This window comes from Manacus vitellinus, unplaced genomic scaffold, assembly GCF_001715985.3.
Source record: "Manacus vitellinus isolate BGI_N305 unplaced genomic scaffold, ASM171598v3 scaffold_62_pilon, whole genome shotgun sequence".
Lineage (NCBI taxonomy): Eukaryota > Metazoa > Chordata > Aves > Passeriformes > Pipridae > Manacus > Manacus vitellinus.
Window position 1 is genome coordinate 2,550,304 of NW_021940704.1, and position 17,586 is coordinate 2,567,889.

A 17,586-nucleotide genomic window follows, 5' to 3' on the forward strand; every position below is an offset into this window, starting at 1 on the left:
GGGGGGAAGGACGGAATGGATTCCCTGGGTACCTCCATCCCTGCGACAGCCCAAACAACCCAAACCTAAAGAGCCTTTTGCCCCGCAGGTTCTCGAAGTGCTTCACAAACGACACAGACACAGAGAGGCCCCGTGCCCCCCGCGGGTCCCCTCAGCCCGCCCCCCGGCCGGAGCTGTCCCCTCCGCGGTGCTGGAAACCCCCCCCCGGTTATTGCATAGCATCGCAAGACCTGATTTCAGGGGAGTGGGCGCCCCGCGTAACAACCCCACGCGTGGGGACCAGCCCCGCCGGGGGGTACGTGACACCTGCCCCCGCCCGCTCCTGTGGCCTTCCCGTGGGATGTGCCTCGAGGCGTGGGACCACCCGGATGGGGCCCGCTGCTCGCCTGGCTCCTTACCCCGAGAGCAGATAAACACCATCGTACGAGGATCCTTTTTCTTTCCTTTTCATTCTTTCTTTCTTTTCTTTTTTTTTTTTTTTTTTTTTTTTTTTTTTTTTTTTTTTGTTTTGTGTTTTTAAATAAAAAATAAAATGCGTAAGAAAATAACATTTCTAAAGGAAACCATTATCATTCTACTCTCTCTCTTTCTTTCCCCCTTCTTTTTCCCTTTTTCTCTTTTTGGCCATCTTTCCATGGAACGAGATGTGCTGACCGGGGGGTCCCTCCCGGTAGGAAACAATAACGACAGAGGGGAAAAAGAGAAGGAGGAGGAGAGCAAGGGAGCACCTCTGGCTCCGTGCTCAGTCCTCACACATCGCTGGATGTCCTTGGTCTGGAGGAGAACGTGGAGGGGATGCACCCGCAGCAGGCCAGCCAGAGGGACTTCTGGATGTCTGGGTTTCTGAAGGCGTAAATGATGGGGTTGATGAGGGAGTTGCAGGTGGCGGGCAGCGCCAGGGAGTAGGTGTAGACCGCGGGGTAACTGGAATCGGCCACCAGGGAGTAGATGGCGAAGGGGATCCAGCACAGGGCAAAGGTGCCGAGGATGAGCGAGAGCGTGGAGAGCCCTTTGCGGGTGGAGGTGGCCTGCGCCGTGGCGATGAACTGGTGCTGCACGGCGATCTGCTGGGCGTGCCGGAAGGCGATCTTGCAGATCTGCAGGTAGAGCTGCATCATGAGGGCGAAGAGGAGGAGGAAGGTGACGGCCAGCACGGCCGCGTTGTCCTTGGTGACGGGCCGCAGGATGCTGCAGGCGCTCTGGTCCCGCAGGCAGTTCCAGCCCAGGAGGGGCAGCAGCCCCACGCCCAGGCACAGCAGCCACATCAGCAGCACCATGGCGCAGGTGAAGCCCAGTGTGCGCTCGCTGTGGTAGGTGAGCGCGTTGTACAGCGACAGGTAGCGGTCCACGGTGATGGCCAGGAGGCTGCAGACGGAGGCGGAGAAGGCGGCGAGCAGCAGCCCCGCGGCCGCCAGCTCCGCCGCCTCGCTGGGCGGCCGCAGCAGGTACCGCACGGCGATCCGAAGTTGGCACCAGCCCCAGCCCGGCCAGGCCAGGTCGGGCCAGCGCCAGGCTGCCGATCAGCAGGAAAAAAATGGGCGCCCGCAGGCTCGGCGTGCTAGAACAGCACGGCGAGCCTAACCAGCGCGTTCTCGCCCCCACCGCCGTGCCCGTGGCGCACAGCGCGTAACATGTCCCAGGGCGCCTCACGGCCCCGCGGCCCCTCCGCCGCCCGGCGCGCCGCCGTGCCCGGCCCGCCCGCCGCGAGGGCCAGGCGGGCGGGCTCCGAAGCGTTCCGGGGCCCGGGAGCCGGCTGCTGCTGCGGCTGCGGCGGGCCCACGGCTTCCCCCATGGCGGCGGGCGCCGTGCAGCATCGCTGGGGAGAGAGCCGAGAGGGGAGGTCAGGGGAGGCACCGGCACCGGGGAAGAGCCCCGAGCCCCGCACACCCGAGGCCCGGAGAGCCCCACACTGAGCCCGGGGAGAGCCGCCGACCCCCGCACTGAGCCGGGGCACTCCCGCGCTGCAGAGCCACACCGAACCGGGGAGCCCCTCACCGAGCCCGGGGAGCCCCTCACCGCAGCCCACCTCCGCGCCCGGAGACTCCCGCACCGTGCCCGCCCACACAAGCCCGGGACACCCCCCCTGAGCCCCACACGGGCTCCGGCGCAGAGCCCGGCCCAGGGACATCCCACCCCGCGTCCCGCACCGGACCGCCCCCGCCCGCCGCATCCCCGCCCGCCTCCCGCCAGTCCCACTGACGCTTTCCTGGATCCAGCCTCCCGCAAAATATCCCCGGCCAAGGCTTCGCCGTCCCCCCCACCCCACACGCACCCCTGGCCGCTCTCTCTCGCTATCACCCGCTCCTCCCGCCGGGCTGAGGCCGAGCACAACTCATCACCCCGCTGCCCGCACCAGCCTCCGTGCGCTTCGGCTCACGCAGGCGTCCTGCAGCCGCTGCGCACCCGGGAAGAACTGGCCGCCCCCTCCTCCTCCTCCCCTACCCCGCGGCACGCCACCTTTGCTACCTATTTATAGCGCAGCCCCCCCAGCCCCTCCCGCAGCCCTTTCTTTTTTGCGTGCAGTGGGTAAAAATAAACACTATTAATAGGCCAGCGCCTGTATGCGGAGCCGCCGATGGAAGGAGAAGGCATCGGCAAGGGACAGCCTGCATTAACTTTCTCCTTCCTCCCTCCCTTCCCCTGCTTTGGAAAAGGCTGGTGCAAGATGCTCCCAGCCGGCTGCAACATCCTGCCCTGCTCGGCAGAGCAAATCCCCCCTTCCAGGGTGGGCAGCCGAGGTGTGAAGGTCGGGGGGGGCTCTGCCCCCAGCCGCTGCCGTCCCCCGCCGCCACCATCGCCCCATCCCGCATGCAGCCGCGACGCCGGGGGTTGTTGTTTTACCTGGTTTTAATGCACGAGGATCAGCTTGTTCCCCCCACGTTTTTATTTTTTTCCTTCCCAGTCCTTCCAGCCCTTGGTGCGAAGCCTCATTCCTCGGTGAGCATCGCTAATAGCGTTGGCAGAGAGCTGGCATCGACTTGCACTTAATATTCCTGCCCCATTGGATCTGCTGATAAATCTCAACTCTGACGTCAAAGTCTTCACTTATATTCATGATCCAAGTCTGTGAATCAGAGCCGCTGTGATCAGAATAACAACAAGGCTGGCTCCCTGCTCCACATCCACATCCACACCCGCAGGCACGAGGGGGGTGCGCGCACCGCCCGCCGATCGTTCATTCATGAAGGCTCTCCTCCCGCAAAACCCCGACGCACCTCCCCAAGGTCGGGGCCCGCTGCACCCGCGTCCTGCGGATGCAGCTTTGGGCTGGAGCCAGGCCCCGGCGCCTCGCAGGGTTTATTTTTACCGCCTGTGCCGAGGGACGCGGGGTTGGGAAAGGAGGGGGTGACACGGCGTGGCGCGGCTCCGACGCCCCGATCTTCAAGGACGATGTCCAGGGACGGCACCGCCAGCCCTCCTGTGCCCCCAGGAGACGGCAGCTGGAGGGGTTCAGGGGTCCTGTGCAACCAGGTTGAGCAGCTGCATCCCTCCTCTGGGGAGACATCGCACCCCAGAGCCTTCGCCCACAGAGGCTTCCCTCCAGTCAGCGGAAAGCTGGGATGAGGAGGATCCACACCTAGGAGCTTCCTGTGGGCTGCCCAGCCCTGCCCCTGCCCCCCTGTGAGGGGACACCTGCCCAAGGGCTGGGGATCTGTCCCTCACCACAGCACCCACCCACTCATTCATTCTCAAAGCTTCCTTCCTCACTATTTGGGAAAGGATCAGCCCAGAAGGGAACAAATCCCAAAGGCACTATTCTTTTTCCAGCCATAAATGGCTCCACGATTCAGGTCGGGAGTAGAATCATCAAAGCAGGAATGCTCAGCTCCTGGATCCACGGGATTTCAGTTACACCTTCTCCCTCCTTTCCTATTGGTTTCATAACACTCCAGCTCCACTCTTTCATCTCCCTCTCTGTTCCAGGCTGTAGCTGTGCAGTGCAGCGAGCTCAGTGCTGGGAAGGATTTCCAGCTCCCGATGTTCAAAGATATTTAGGTGAATATCAGTGATTTTGGCTGAACCCAACCGCCCCAGTTTGGAGCATCTGGGTTCTTAATCAGGCCAAGCCCCATCCCAGGGGACTTGAATCGTCATCTACCTGGGGCCGCCGGGCGCGTGACCGAGCGGTGCGTGCGAGTGACAGGAGCGGCACCAGAGGGGGCGGAGGGAACCGAGCGAGGAGCTGAATGAATTCGCTCCCGCTCCCGGTAATTACGCACGGCCCGTGAAAGGGGAGGCGGGTGAGGAGTTCTGCCTGACTCCCATCGGCAGCGGCATCTGCCAGGAGGTGGGGGCAGGAGCCGGGCTGGATGGAGCCGCTGCGGCAGAGGGGATGTGCCGCCCATGGGGTCCGAGCCCCCCCGGGGGCCTCAGGCTGAGATGAGTGCGGGTGGTCTCAGCTGATGGGCCACGAGCAGCCGCCGGGCTGAGCAGGGATGTCCCCGCTGCCCCAGCCAGTGGCTGCCACGTGCCCTACCCGACCGAGGGGAGGCTGCAGCAGCCCCGGGCCCCGCCGGCACCGAGGCTGAGCGGGGCGTGCCCTCGGACGCCCAGTTGCCCCAGTCTGCCCCTTGGATCCTCTCATCTGTCTGTGCCTCTTGCACAGACACACCCCCCCGGTGGGTCTCAGCTGACCCCAAATCCCACGGGCTCACTGGAATTGCCTTGGAGCTCCTGCTCCCTCCAGCATCCCACCCCTTTCCAGCCTCTCTTGCAGAAATGCTCTCAAACACCCACCTCTTCCATAGTGGCCCTGGTGACCCCCCACATCCCTTCTCCACCTTCAGTTGTTCCCCCTGACACCCCACCACAAGTTTGGCACAATCCCAGGATATTTTTTCCTGTGTCCCCAGCAGGTATTTTCCTGCTGTGCTCCGGAAGCGCTCCCTTGCCATGCACTCATCCCAGTGGTGGGGCTGCTTGTCCTCCAGGGAGCAGCAGCTCCATGCCTCTGAGGAGGGTTTGGGGAGTCTCCCCGCTTGGCTGTGCTCCCCCCAGGTGCAAGGGAGCACACAGGAAGCACTGGCAGAAGCTTTTCCTCCTCCCGTGCTGCAGCCCAGGCTCTGCCTGGGTCCTGGAGGGAGCTGACCCCAGCAGGTGAAGTGCTGATGGTGCCCCAGTGCCCCAGGCAGCCCCACATCCAGGCATCGTGGCCCTGAGACTCCCGGACCTTCCAGCCCGGGGCTGGTCTGTGAACTCTGCATCCCCAGGGAGGGCCTGGGTGGCAAAACGGGCTGAAAGAGGTCTCAGGGCTGTGCCAACACATCCCCATCCTCCTCTGCCTTTGGCCCCAGAGTGAGGGGGGCATAGACCATCCCATGTGCTGCCTACCCAGCTGTGTTCCAGAGTATTGCCCCATGAGCTGAGAGTTGTTTTAGGATGTCCTTAGACCCTCCCAGCAGTGCTGGTGCCTGTGCTGGACACAGACAGCAGAGGGGCTGCCAGGACGTGGCCGCTGCATGGGGCTGGCACATCTGTCCGTCTGTCTGAAAGGGGAAATTGTGCCACTGGGGTACCCCAAGAGGGTTGAGGTTTACAAGTGACAAAAATGACATTATCTGGCCCCTTTTAAACCAAGGCACGCTGCCCCCAGAGCTGCCCCATTGTGTCTGTGAGAATGAGCCACTGTACGCAGTATTTTCAATGTTTGAGACTCTACTTTTTAAGGTTCTGAGCTCCCTGGGTACCTGCAACACCATTCTGACAACATGTTAAATGTGCTTTATCTATATTCAAATTAGACTCAGTAGCAAGGAGCAAAAGTCAAAGCTAATCAAAGACACCAGCCTAGGCCTGACACCATAATTACAGAGCAAGAGGCCACCAGCCTCAACTGGGAAGGCCATTCAGCACGGAGAAGGTTTTCCCTTGTCGTCTTCCATCTTCATTCCTCATCTCCCTCCTTGGCTTTCGGCCCCTGGGTAAAGCTCAATGATGAACAAGACACAGGATCTTCCTTTGGCACTGCCCCGCAGGGATGTGGGTGCTGCCAGCCCACGGCAGGGCTTGACCTGGCTCTCCTCCTGCCTTAGGAATTGTGCTTTTTTGGTTAAAACAAGGGGGTGGCAAGTTGAAAACACGGTGGCAATCAGTAATGTCCCAGGCAGAGCCCACTGGGAACCAAAGCTTGCACAAGGGTTGCTGTTCAATGGGTGGTGCAGAGCTCACCAATTCTCCATCATTTTTACCTCTAAAAGTACTAAAATTGGCTTTAAATCTTTTCCTTGGGGAAATGTTGTCACATTCCAGCATCACATGAGCTTTTCCCACCCAAGCTTCCACTCCTGTGTGACAGACCTATGAGCTTGTTGCCTTGAGACCCCCAGGAGGGGCTTAAAGTCGCTCTGTTGGAATGTTCGCCCCCATATTTATCCCGGCACCGTTTCCGCAGTGAGCGGATCCAGCCTTATTCCAGCTCCTCCGTTGTTCCCTGTTACTCCAATGGTGCTTGAAGAGCTCTAAGAAGGAAAAGCACAGCTATAATTAGCAGTGCTGACTAATCAGGGCGGCAAACAAGCGCACTGCGCCCGCCAGCCTCCCCAAATCGGGGCTGTCGGGGGCCGCGCGCCGCCGGGAGCGCGGAGAGTCCTATATTCCAAGGCTTTGCATAATTCTTGGTGGAAATGAGGCCATTTTCTCACTGCTGCCACCAGAAAGAGAGGACTTCTTCTGGTGCTGGGGTCCAGCATCCCAGCCTGGTGGGAAGTACTGGGGCTCCATGGTGGGTTTGGGTGTTTGAGGTGCTCATGGTGGAGCTGGAGGATGGCAGGCAGGAGTCTGGCTGATAAAATCCTCCACGTCTGTTGAAAACCAGCTGATTAGGGTGAAAAAGGTCTCTCCAGGTAGGTGGAATGGGCCCCTTTGAGGACCTGGCTTGCAAGAGTGACCTCTGCCATCCCACCTGCAGCAGCACCACTGCAACCCTAGGTTACCTCAGGGTGAGAGCTACGGGTGGATCGTCGGCTTTTCCAGCACCAGGGAACAGCTTCCTGCCCCAAAATGAGCTCTCCTGCCTGGGGACAGTGGGGACAGCGGACACTGTGTCTCACTGCCCTGTTGCCATTAGGCATCCAACTGCTGGGAACTTTGCCCATTTAGGGGGACCTGCATGGGGACAGGACCCGCAGCTGTGCCAGGAGGGAAGGAGAAGCCCTGGGGGATTTGAAGGCTCACTCTGACTTCTCCTCCTGATTCCCACCTAACAAACACTCAGGACAAAGCAGAGGGAGGATTTTTCCTCCTTTCACCAGTGATATCATTCCCACATGGATGATTTTGCTCCAATCCTTAAGCTCTGCTGCTTTCCTGAGCCAGAGGAACACGTTCTGAAGCACCTTTGCTGGCACACACCGTGTCACCATATGTCACCCTGGCTCTGGAGAACAGGGCTTCTGGGAAGAGTGTTTTTTTCCAAAATAAAGGGCTTTTGCACTGTGTTTTGCTCCTTCTCCCAGGCTGTGCTGCTCTGGCTGCTGCCTCATCAGGAGTGACAGTGTTTCCCTACACTGCCATTCATCAAGCCATAGGGAGTGTGCAGGGTAAGAGGTAAAATATTAGGGCAAATGAGTGTGATAATTAATAATTAACAATAACCTAATTTACCTGATGTGGCATGGAGGTAAGAAAGGTTTTCTACAAGATTGGATGGGGGAAAAATAAGAAAGATCCTGCAAAAAATACAAAACCTGGAGTCTTTTTTCAGCTGAGTGCTGGGCAGCCATCCCCCCCTGCTGTGTCCCTGCCACCTGCTGCCACCAACATGAGATTTCCAAAACCAGGCTTGGAGTAAGCCATTCCAGAGGAGCACTGGGAGCACTGTGACACTGGAGCCATGGCAGACATGCAGTTTTGAGGACCAGGAGGGTCCCAGGTATGTCCAGGAAAGCCACTGGCTGCCCTGGAGCCAATGATCCATCAGCACTGACAGAAACCTGCGGCCACCATGTGCTGGTGGGGGTGGATTTTTCACTCTATTTCAAGTGCTAAACCCCTGTGCTGATCCCTCCTGGTGAAGTGGCCCACGGGGAGCAGGAGGCAGCTCTCCCACCCAGCAGGGAAAGCCCCCTGCAGCAACACTGAAAGGCCCTCCAGCCTCCCCAGTTCCTTCCCCGCTGGGCGGGAAGGAAGCTGGTTCCATAAAACCCAGGGAACAAGTCTCAGCTTTGAAGTCAAGCACAAGGCAGCTCGACACCCCCTCGCCCAAGCACAGCCAGTCCTCTCTATTTATTGATTTTAGCTCGGGCTTCTGACATTTAAACAGGATCCTGTGTGGAGTCACAGCCTGGGCTCCCCTCCTGAGCACAGGCACATTCCCTGGAATTATGCTGGGGACTACATTGCCTGGATGCAGAGCCCTGGTCTCACACATGGTGACATCACCAGAAAAGGTCACAGCCGCTTGCTGGTAAATGGAATAATTTGTATAAAGCAAGTGCTTGGCTCAGAAAAAAAATCTGCTTGAGTTAAGGCAAGCAGGTGAAGCCAAGAGCTGGGCCTGCCAGAAACCTGGGTCTCGTCCCAACCTTCAGCCTGAGCCGTACACACCTGAACTTGGGGTGTGTGGAAGGTTTTTTTCCCCCTTTGGGCATTTCATTTTCTCCTTCAGCACCACTGCCCAGAGCTGCACCTCAGCAGGGGGAGATTCCCCCAGGATACAAGAGACTTTTCCAGGAGTATGAACAGCCAGCCAGAGGAGAGAGCTGTTAAATATACAGGCAATATGCCTTCTTCATCCTCCAGGATGGAGTTTGAACCAGGAAAGTTGTCTGTTCCCAGAGGATTTCCCTCTGCCTGGGGGTTTCACCCCAGGGCTGTGCCGTGCCTCTCCCCACAGTGATGCTGGAGGTCACTGGGCTGAGAAACATCATCCCCCCGAGACCCCCACGGATGAATTTATGGCAGAAAGGCACTGGGCAGAGGGCATGGGGAAAGTAGCAGTGAGAGAAGACCCTTCAAACACTTTAAAATTGCCAGATTTGAAGGGTTTGGGGTGGATGATGGCAGTGGAACGTGTGGGGAAGGTGAGACACAGGACTGCGCCTTCCCATCCAGTTTTGAGCTAATTCCCTGTTGGGTTGTTTTAATTTTATTTTTTTCTCCCAAAAGATCAGCTCTCTTGTCAGAGCTCGAAGTCACAACCATCGCTCCTGCTATCAGTGCAATTGTGTCTGATGAGTCACTTGTTTAACAGGAAGAGGCTCTGGTTGCTATAGGGATGGCAGAGAGGGGAGAGGATCCCTTCATTGCCCTCAGCACCGCCTGTGATGGGGAAAACACAACCCCAGACCATTCCAGGCCAAAGTCCCCTCTGTGCTGACTGTGTGACACAGTTTGGCATCCTGGCTGCAGGGCTGCCCAGGCGGGTCCTGAGCAGGGGACATTCTGGAACCTGGGGACATCCCAGGGCTGAGAGGTGGCAGGAACAGGGAGGGATCGGGGTGAGTGCAGTGCTCAATGTTGTGTTTGGGTCCCCCAGGGAATTGGGAGCTGCAGGGGCTGTGGGGCCTTTGGAGTGATGGGAGGAGACACTGCTGAGCTCCCCACCACGGGCTCATTCACCCCATCCCTCCTCAAGCCTTTTCTCCATCTCCCAGGAAAACGTGGCTCCTGGGAGTGTCAGGGCTGATCCCTTTGCATCTGAGCCAGCACCCCGATTGCAAAGGTGAGATGTGGGCAGTGCTGGGGGAGCTGTGGCTGTTGGGCACCCTGGGAAATGAGGCCACCAGGTCACCAAGGTCAGTCACCAAAGCCACCATGACCCACCTCCTCCCGGCTCAACGATTGCAGGCCTTTATCCCCCCTGGGTTTCATCACCCTGGGTCTCCCCCATCCTGCAGTCAGGCACCTCCCAGGGCTGTCTGTGCACTCCCTTTGCCGTTTGCTTCCCCTTCCCCTCTCTCGTGCCAAACTGGGGGATTGACTCCTTGATTCAGACCCAGATGAGGCTCCGGCCACTTCTACAGGGACACGGGGGAGGAATTCTACCAGGCCCACCCTGCAGACCCCCCCAGCCCCTGCATGGTGCTCAGCAGAGATGCTGCTCTCCCCTGGGACACCCCCTGCTTTCCCAGCTCTTTATTAGGGAACCACTAATTACCTCCAGTGTTCATTGATGCCGTTCCACCACAGCGCTCAGGCTTTGTGTGAACGTGCTATATTTAGCTCTGCTGCTCCTGACAGGGATGCAGTTTGCCCACTCACACTTCTTCCTCTGGATCAGGAGAATTTGGTGCCTCTTCATGATGGTGGGGAGAGAGAGGAGAAACCTCCAGCCTTCAGCTGTGCTCTGCAAAAGTGTTCGTATTTGTTCCCTCCCGCATGAGCGGGTTTGAAGAGCTCCATCACAGGCTCCCAGAAGCTCTGGGTTTCAGAGAGGAGCATGCCCCACGAAAAATAAAAGGGGGGAAAAATAAGAAGATGGCAGTGGGAGAGGTCCAAACCTCTGTGGTGGGCAGTGCTGGGGGCTCTGGATCCCTTTCCCCACCCTCAACGTGGGGGAGCCCAGTTCTAGTTCCATCTCCGTCTGAAGAACCATTCCGACGTCTTGAGGGATGGGGAGGGGGAACTCCAGCCACAGGGTTTTTCAGGTCCCAAGCCTGGAGGGGAGAGATGCCCCCCCTACCCCCACGCACGTGGTCCCATGGCAGGCACAGAGACAGCACCGGGCGTGGAGAGGAGGCAAGAGAGAGTTTATTGTTGGGATGTTACATTTATAGGGTTAGGGAGAATCACAGGTTAACCAATTAGAAGTCTCGAGGGGCTTACAGGAACACCCAGTCACAGGAAGGGGTTAACAAGGTCCAATGAAACACCTCAGGACACCTTTCCCAGGACATTCCTGCATGGGAGATAAGAGTTGCTGTGGGGGGTGTCCGGAAGAAGAAACACGTGTTTGCGAAGAGACCACCAAAAGCCATTTTAAGACATGTTTAAACAACAGTTTTCCCGTATAATGCAGGTTTAGTGCCACAGGGGGCATTGCAGAAGAGCATGGGTTTGGGTGCTCTGCTGGCATGAGCAGCACTGGGGAAGGCTCTCTCCCACCATCTCTGTGCTGTCCAAGGAACCCAATCTCACAAACTCCTTAAGCATTTTGGGAGTTCCTTATGCTGGCAATACCATGTCCTTGGAGGTGGAATTAGCAGAATTACCTCTGTTCCCACTCTGTGGGTCCCACGGCTCTCCCCCACGCAAGCAAACCTGTAACACAGCTGGTCCCGGAGCAGCTCCAGGCACAGGGATGTCGGGGGGAGTGGCTGTCACCGGAGGAGGTGCAATGGGGGCAAAACTCATCTGGTGAGGTGACAGCCCCGGAGGTGCAGAGATGTGGCTCCATCCTCTGCCTGACCCATCCCGCCCCTGGGTGCACCACAGGGACCAGCACAGGCACCCACGTTTTGCTGTCACCCTCAGCAGGCTGGTCCGTGGTGGGTCCGGCTCCAGCCTTAGCGAGGTGCCCCAACACTGCGGGGGGTTTGCTGGGGCCCCTACCCTCGCTGGATCCCAAGCTCTCAACCTCTCTGCTTGTTCGTACCCAGGCTGGAGGGGCCAGCAAGTGTGTGCTAAGGAGCTGCAGCGTACGCGGAGCTTCACCAGGACTCACACGGGGCTCCGTGGCTCGGCGTCCCGGGGGTGCTGCCGCTGTGATCCGGCTGTGAGAACCCAGGAGCAGGATGGGCACTGCTCCCCTTCTCCCGGCTCCAGATCTCGCTGTTCGTGATGTCCCGTCCCACCTGCACAAACCGATGGGGGATGAGGGGCAAACTCGGGACGGCCCTTCCCTCCCACAGTCGCTGCCTCTGACCCAGCAGAGCCCCGGGAGGGATCTGGGAGGAGGCTCAGCTGGTGCCAGCCTCTGCAGCCGCCCAGAGCCCCCGACTTCTTTGTTTGCAGGCGCAGTGTCTGCGGGTGGGAGCCGCTTCAGAGGTGAAAGCAGAGAGCAAGGGCTGAGCCCCCGGCAGCAGCGCCGGGCACCCCCAACAGCGGCAGCCTCAGGGGTCTGTGTGACCCCCCCCGAGCACTGCAGGGTGAGTGCAGGGCCCGTGTGCTGCCTCACCTGCAGAAGGGCCCTGGGCACTTCTCTGCTCTAAGCGCTGTCTAAGCACTGTGTATAAGCCCCTGGAATGTTGGCAGATGGCTCGGGGAGGGGGATGCGGATGAACCCTGTAATGGAGCCCGGGGCAGGGCCGTCCCTGTGTCCCTGCTCCTCCTGCACCGACCGCGCTGTCCCCAGGGATGCCATGGCCAAAACTGCCCCGGAGAGCCCGAACCTCTGTCCTTGGGGAAGGGATGGACAGTTCCCCACCTGCTTCATGGGGTGTCTGTGCCCAAATCTGCCTCGCTAGGTGCCCGAGTCCCCCTGTCCTGCCCTGTTGGGTCCCTGCATTCCAAATTCTGCCTTCTTGAGTCCCTTTCTCTCAAATGCCACCTTGTTGTCTCTCAGCTCCCCAGATCCCGCCTCAGCGAGTCCCTGACCCTCAAATCCTGTCCCGTTGAGTTCCTGCATCCCAAGGTGCACGACCCCAGAGGGGACAGCCTTACCTACATCCCACTGTCTGACGGGAAGGGGGAGATGCTACGTGGCCACACAACTCAGTTATTATGGCCTGGTGTTTAATTAAATCCCATCCAAAATCATCCACCTTGGGATAATCTGTGGGCAGGTGGCTATTCCAGCAAGGAAAAAAATCCCCTGTTTTCTCCATCAGGTGTTTCTTGAGACAGACAAGAGGCAAAACAGGTTCTTTTAATAGCACAGCACAAGAGGCAGCTCGCTGGGGCGGGAGCTGAAGGTCGGCTCCGCTCTCGGCTCTGCGCTGGGACACCGCGGGCGAGCAGGCACACGGCTATTTATAACTGCCTGGCTTTTTAAGAAAACAAAACCCCATCCAGGAAAAACACCGCTGGTACCTTGGGAAAAACAACCTGAGCCCCGATCCTGGTCCTTGGGAGCCCCCTGTGCCTGCCGGGGACCATCCCAGCACCCTCAGGCGGGACGGGGGCTGTGGGTTAATCAGTGGCACCCCGGGGTGGGTGGGGAAGGGGAGGGCAGTGGGTGGCAGAGAGGGGTTGTTTGCAGAGCACCCAGGGTATGTGGGGCCATGGCTGCCCCCTCAGCCCAGGGCACAGGCAGAGTCCCAGCAGAGCACCCTGGCTCAGCCCTTCGGGGCTGTTTTGGGTTTGGAACACCACCATGGGCTGGACACCCCCTCAGAGCTCAGAGACATCCCCGTGCCCTTCTGGTAGCCCCAGCAGAGGCACCCCAGGGTGTCCCCTCATGGGGCTGCCTGTGGGTACCTTTCTCCCTGCCACTACACTTACATGACCAGACAAAACCAGAGGTGTAATTTTCCCCCTTAGTTACAGCATTTTCATCCTTGAAATCTTTCCAGGCATCATAAGTCCAGCACCCACAGTGTCGGTCCCAGTGCCAAGGCCTCACCTTCCCTGTGCCCTGCAGTGGGGTGGGTGCTGGGCCTTGGCCCTGCTGCCCAGCCATGGGGGGCAGGAGGGAGAAATGGCCCCAAAGCAGGGTGTTTGGCTACCACAGGCACCCTGGCAAGGGGAGCAGGGCTGTGTCTGGGCAGTGCAACCCACTCAGCAGGATAAATAAGAGAGTTAATACATAAGAGCTGCTGGACACTCCTTGGACAGACCATCCCTCCTGACTCATCAGGGCTCTGGGGCAGCTCCTAGAGAGCCCCAAGTGATGCTGCAGTGAGGGCAAGAGGGGAAAAAGCAAAAGCCCAGCTTCTCCCAGCACCTGAGGAAGAGGTGACACCATTGGAGTGGTGGTGGGACAGCAAGAGCTGCTGGTGCCAGTCCAAGGGTTGTTGGCTCCTGGTAGGGGGAGCAGGAGTTTGAATCTATCAAAGACAGAGCTGGAAGAAAAACCTGCCTAAACACCTCCTAGCAGGCTTGGAGGAAAATCAGGGTAGAAATGGATGGGATGCAGCCCACAGCAAGGTGACTTCCCATGCCTGAAAGTGTCCAAGGCCAGACTGGACGGGGCTTGGAGCAACCTGGGCTAGTGGAAGGTGTCCCTGCCCATGGCAGGGTTTGGAATGAGATGGGCTTAAGGTCCCTTCCAACGCAAACCTTTCTGTGATCCTGTGATGATTCCACGACATGAACAGCCAGGACATGGTGATGGGGTCTGTGGGTCCACAGGGTGGCTTTGGGGCATCCCAGCTGCTCCCAGGAGCGCTCAGAGGACCCGGCTCTCTCCCAGCAGGATTCACCAGCCTGGTGTGTTATTTTTTTCAGTGCTAGGATATAATTAGTGCCAGTTCCTCAGACCTGTCACTCACCATCATGCAGCCTTTGCTTTTCCTGGGAACATGACTAACTGGCAAATGGCTGAACACGCCGGGAAGGTGCAGGGAAAAGTGAGTATTTGCTTTCCTCCCTGGGAAATAAAAAAACCCCAACTTCAGGAGCCACTTTGCAGCCTCAGAGAGAACAAATCTTGACAGTGCTCGAGGAGGGATGAGCCACCTGCCAGTCACGTGGGACACCCACGGCTCCTCCCAGCACAGGGAATCTCAGAGCCATGGACAGGCGGTGGGAGCCACCGAGATGTTCAGAACCACGAGTGGGACCACCCAAAAATCAACCCACTCCCCTGCCAACCTTCTGGTTTCCCTTCCTGTTCTCCCCATCTCTTGCACCTGCACACAGAGGATGGTCTTGCTCCCACTCCCTCCCAGCACAGCCCCTTTCCCATGGGGGGTTTCTCCCCTCTCTGCTGCTGTTGCTCCAGGAAGGCTGTGTCTCCTGTCGCTCCCGTTCCTGCCCTCCGGCTGTGAGCCCGGGCTGGATCGTGCTCCCTCCCGGGGTTATTTCAGAGAGGTTTGATGCTCTGTTGGAGGTATTTTTAGTGGAAGATAATGCGGTTCCAGCTCTCCTGGGAACGCTCCTGCCCCCAGTCATTGCTCCCAAAGCACTTGGCTCCAGCTGTGCGGGAACAGTGCGGAGAAATTGGTTTTCCCAAACCCAGTCATGTCCTCCCATTGGGGGATAAATGGAAAACTTTGGCTAAAGCAAAGCTTGGCTCTTCTGTTGGGTCTGAAGCTCAACAAACTGAAAGGGCCCAAAAATGTAACCCTGTGTTTATGGTTGGTTTTGTACCATGAGAAACCAGACAAACAAAGGTAAAATCTCTGTTCAACTCTTCACTTTACTATACCTTGGGGATAAGTTAATAAAAATATTCCCATTTCTGGTCTGCCTGATGGCTTCAGACATCCCTTAATGCCCTTTCTTGGCCTGAAAACCCACTCTCTGATCCTCACCAACCCACTCTCGTCCCCATGTTCAGGGGACACCCTGAGCACCTGGTAGGAAGCTCTGGAAGGAGATGAGCACCTTCGGCACAGGGGCCATCCCTCCATCCCCATCAGCACCAGTTACCAGCCTGGTTTGGTTCTTTTATGCTGAAATGATGGCAAAGAATTCTGAAGGAATAAACTGGATTTTTTCCAAACTCGTGGCCTTTCGCTTGGAGAAATATTGTGACTCAAAATCTGAAAATGAACAGTTTAACATTAAAAAAATAAAAAAGTGAAAAAAAGAGGCCTTGGGAAGGATGACCAAGAATAACCCTTTTCCCCATCACCCCCACATGTTGTCTTGTGCAGCTCCCTGAGCCCTTGCTGGGGAGGAGCTGAGGCTTTGCTGGTGTGAGGGGGGAAGCAAAGGGACCTGGAGCAGTTTCCTAAGGGAGCAATCTTTTGGCACTGAGGGGTTTTACCTTGGCTTGGCCAGATGATGGGGAAGGGGCACCTACAGGTGTGGGTCGGACTCACGTGGGTTTCATCACCCCGGGACTGTCCAGGATGCAGAGATGGGAATTCCCACCTGCCACAGCCCCCCATCAACACCCAGAGCCCCCATGACCTGCAAAGATACAGCTGTGGGGCTGAGGCTTCCAAAATACCCAGAGTATTTCAGATGACCCACCACTAAAAGGAACATCAGACCCAAGTCGTAGGGGATGCAAACGAGTCGGGACCAGGAGGTCCCACAAGGTCTGAAATCTGTGTTGTCATCAGTGTGAGGTTCCTGGCCGTCTTTCCTGTGGCTTTGATGAGGGTCTATCCCACAAAGACCTCTAAGATACCAACCCTCTGCTCGCAACTGCCCCTGGACACAGCTGGTCCTGCACAGCAGCACTGCCAGATGTGATTCCCCTCTCCTGAGCCGTCCCGTCCCTCCACAGCAGCCCCTGTTTTCTCCCGGCAGCCCCGCAGTGATTGGTTGCACTAAATGCCGGCTGCTTCTCGGGGAAGGAAACAAATGCACTTAATAGAGTGCTAATTAAGGCACTTAATCACCAACAAAGTTACTCAGCTCCTGCTGGAACCCCCTTGCTACTCTCTGCACTGTTTGCACCCGGGGGGGCCCAGAACAAATGGCTTCAGCTGCATTTCCCTCCCCCTCACCCTGCCCACGGTCTGTGGGCAGCAGCAGCCCCGGGGTCACTCCAGCTGGAGCTCCTGTTGTCCTGTCCCTTCCAGCTCCGGGCCTTAAAACCCAGAAAATGTCTCTTCCCACCTCTCTATTCCTCACCCAATATGTTCTGCTAAAGCAGCTCCGCTCCAGATACAAACATCTGGAGAATGGGATGAACCCGGGGGGATGTGGGGACATCGCTGACTCCAGCTGCAGCTCTCAACCCCCATCCTTGCCCTTCTGCCCCTCCTTCGCACCGCCTGTGCCTTGGGAATCCCCAGAGAAGGCCCAGCTGGGAATACCTGAGTGGTTCTGGTTTATTTGACCCAACCTGCAGTGCAGCCCGTGCCTCTCTGTGTGCCCTGCGCTGGGGCAGGTGCAGAGGATGCTTCTCAGGGAAGCACCAAAAGCATTTTGCCCTCAATAAATCTGGGCCAGCGTACCTGAAGTGATACTGTGGGGGCTCTGATATTTTAAGGTCTTCACAAACCCTTCTTGAGCTTTGCCCTTCCAGTCCAACTCCTCCTCCTGGGGTTTTATAAGTTCCCCTCTCCAAGGCCCCTGTGTTTCACTCCCCATCCAAGCTGATTCCAGCTCATGGGATCACACCACGTGGGGCTTGGAGAGCATCTGCTCCTACTCCCACTGTCTCCCACATTCCAGATCCACCTCCAGCAGCTCACTCTTATCTCCTTTGGGAAGCAGGCACCACCCCAGCCTCTGAAGGGCACCCAGCAATCCTGCTTCTCCCTCCACGCCCCGTTCCTTTTGGGGACCCCAGCAGGACACACGGCTGGCCACCCTCCCCTCCCCAGGTGTCATGGTCCACCTCTGCAGGCCCAGTTGATCTCATTCCACTTCCAAGGAAAAGCTTTGCAGGTGGTAACCAATTCTCCTACAAAAAGGTCCTAAAGTCAGATTTTCATAATCTTACACAGTTTTTAGTAGTTTTTGGACAAAATTCCCAAAGACTGCTCTGTTTCTGACAAAGATGAAGGGGGAAGAGAGTTGAGTACATTGTTGAAGCGTGGGAAGCACTGCAGTGGTCTGTGTTTGTGTTTGTTATTTGTATTTAGCAGCTTTCAGAACAACTGACAGCCACTAAACGTGCTCATTATTAGCAACTCAAATATT

The 17,586-nt window shown here is 57.7% G+C and overlaps 1 protein-coding gene across 1 annotated transcript; it reads right to left on the reverse strand.

Moving 5' to 3' along the window:
- Positions 1 to 203: 203 nt before the first annotated feature.
- LOC103763067 (G-protein coupled receptor 12) lies at positions 204 to 1,814 on the reverse strand. Its single transcript, XM_029963760.1, is given in 4 exon segments — positions 204 to 1,463; positions 1,465 to 1,626; positions 1,628 to 1,648; positions 1,650 to 1,814. Coding segments are annotated over 4 exon segments (1,062 nt in total). The 3' UTR covers positions 204 to 749.
- Between the last annotated feature and the right edge of the window lie 15,772 nt (positions 1,815 to 17,586).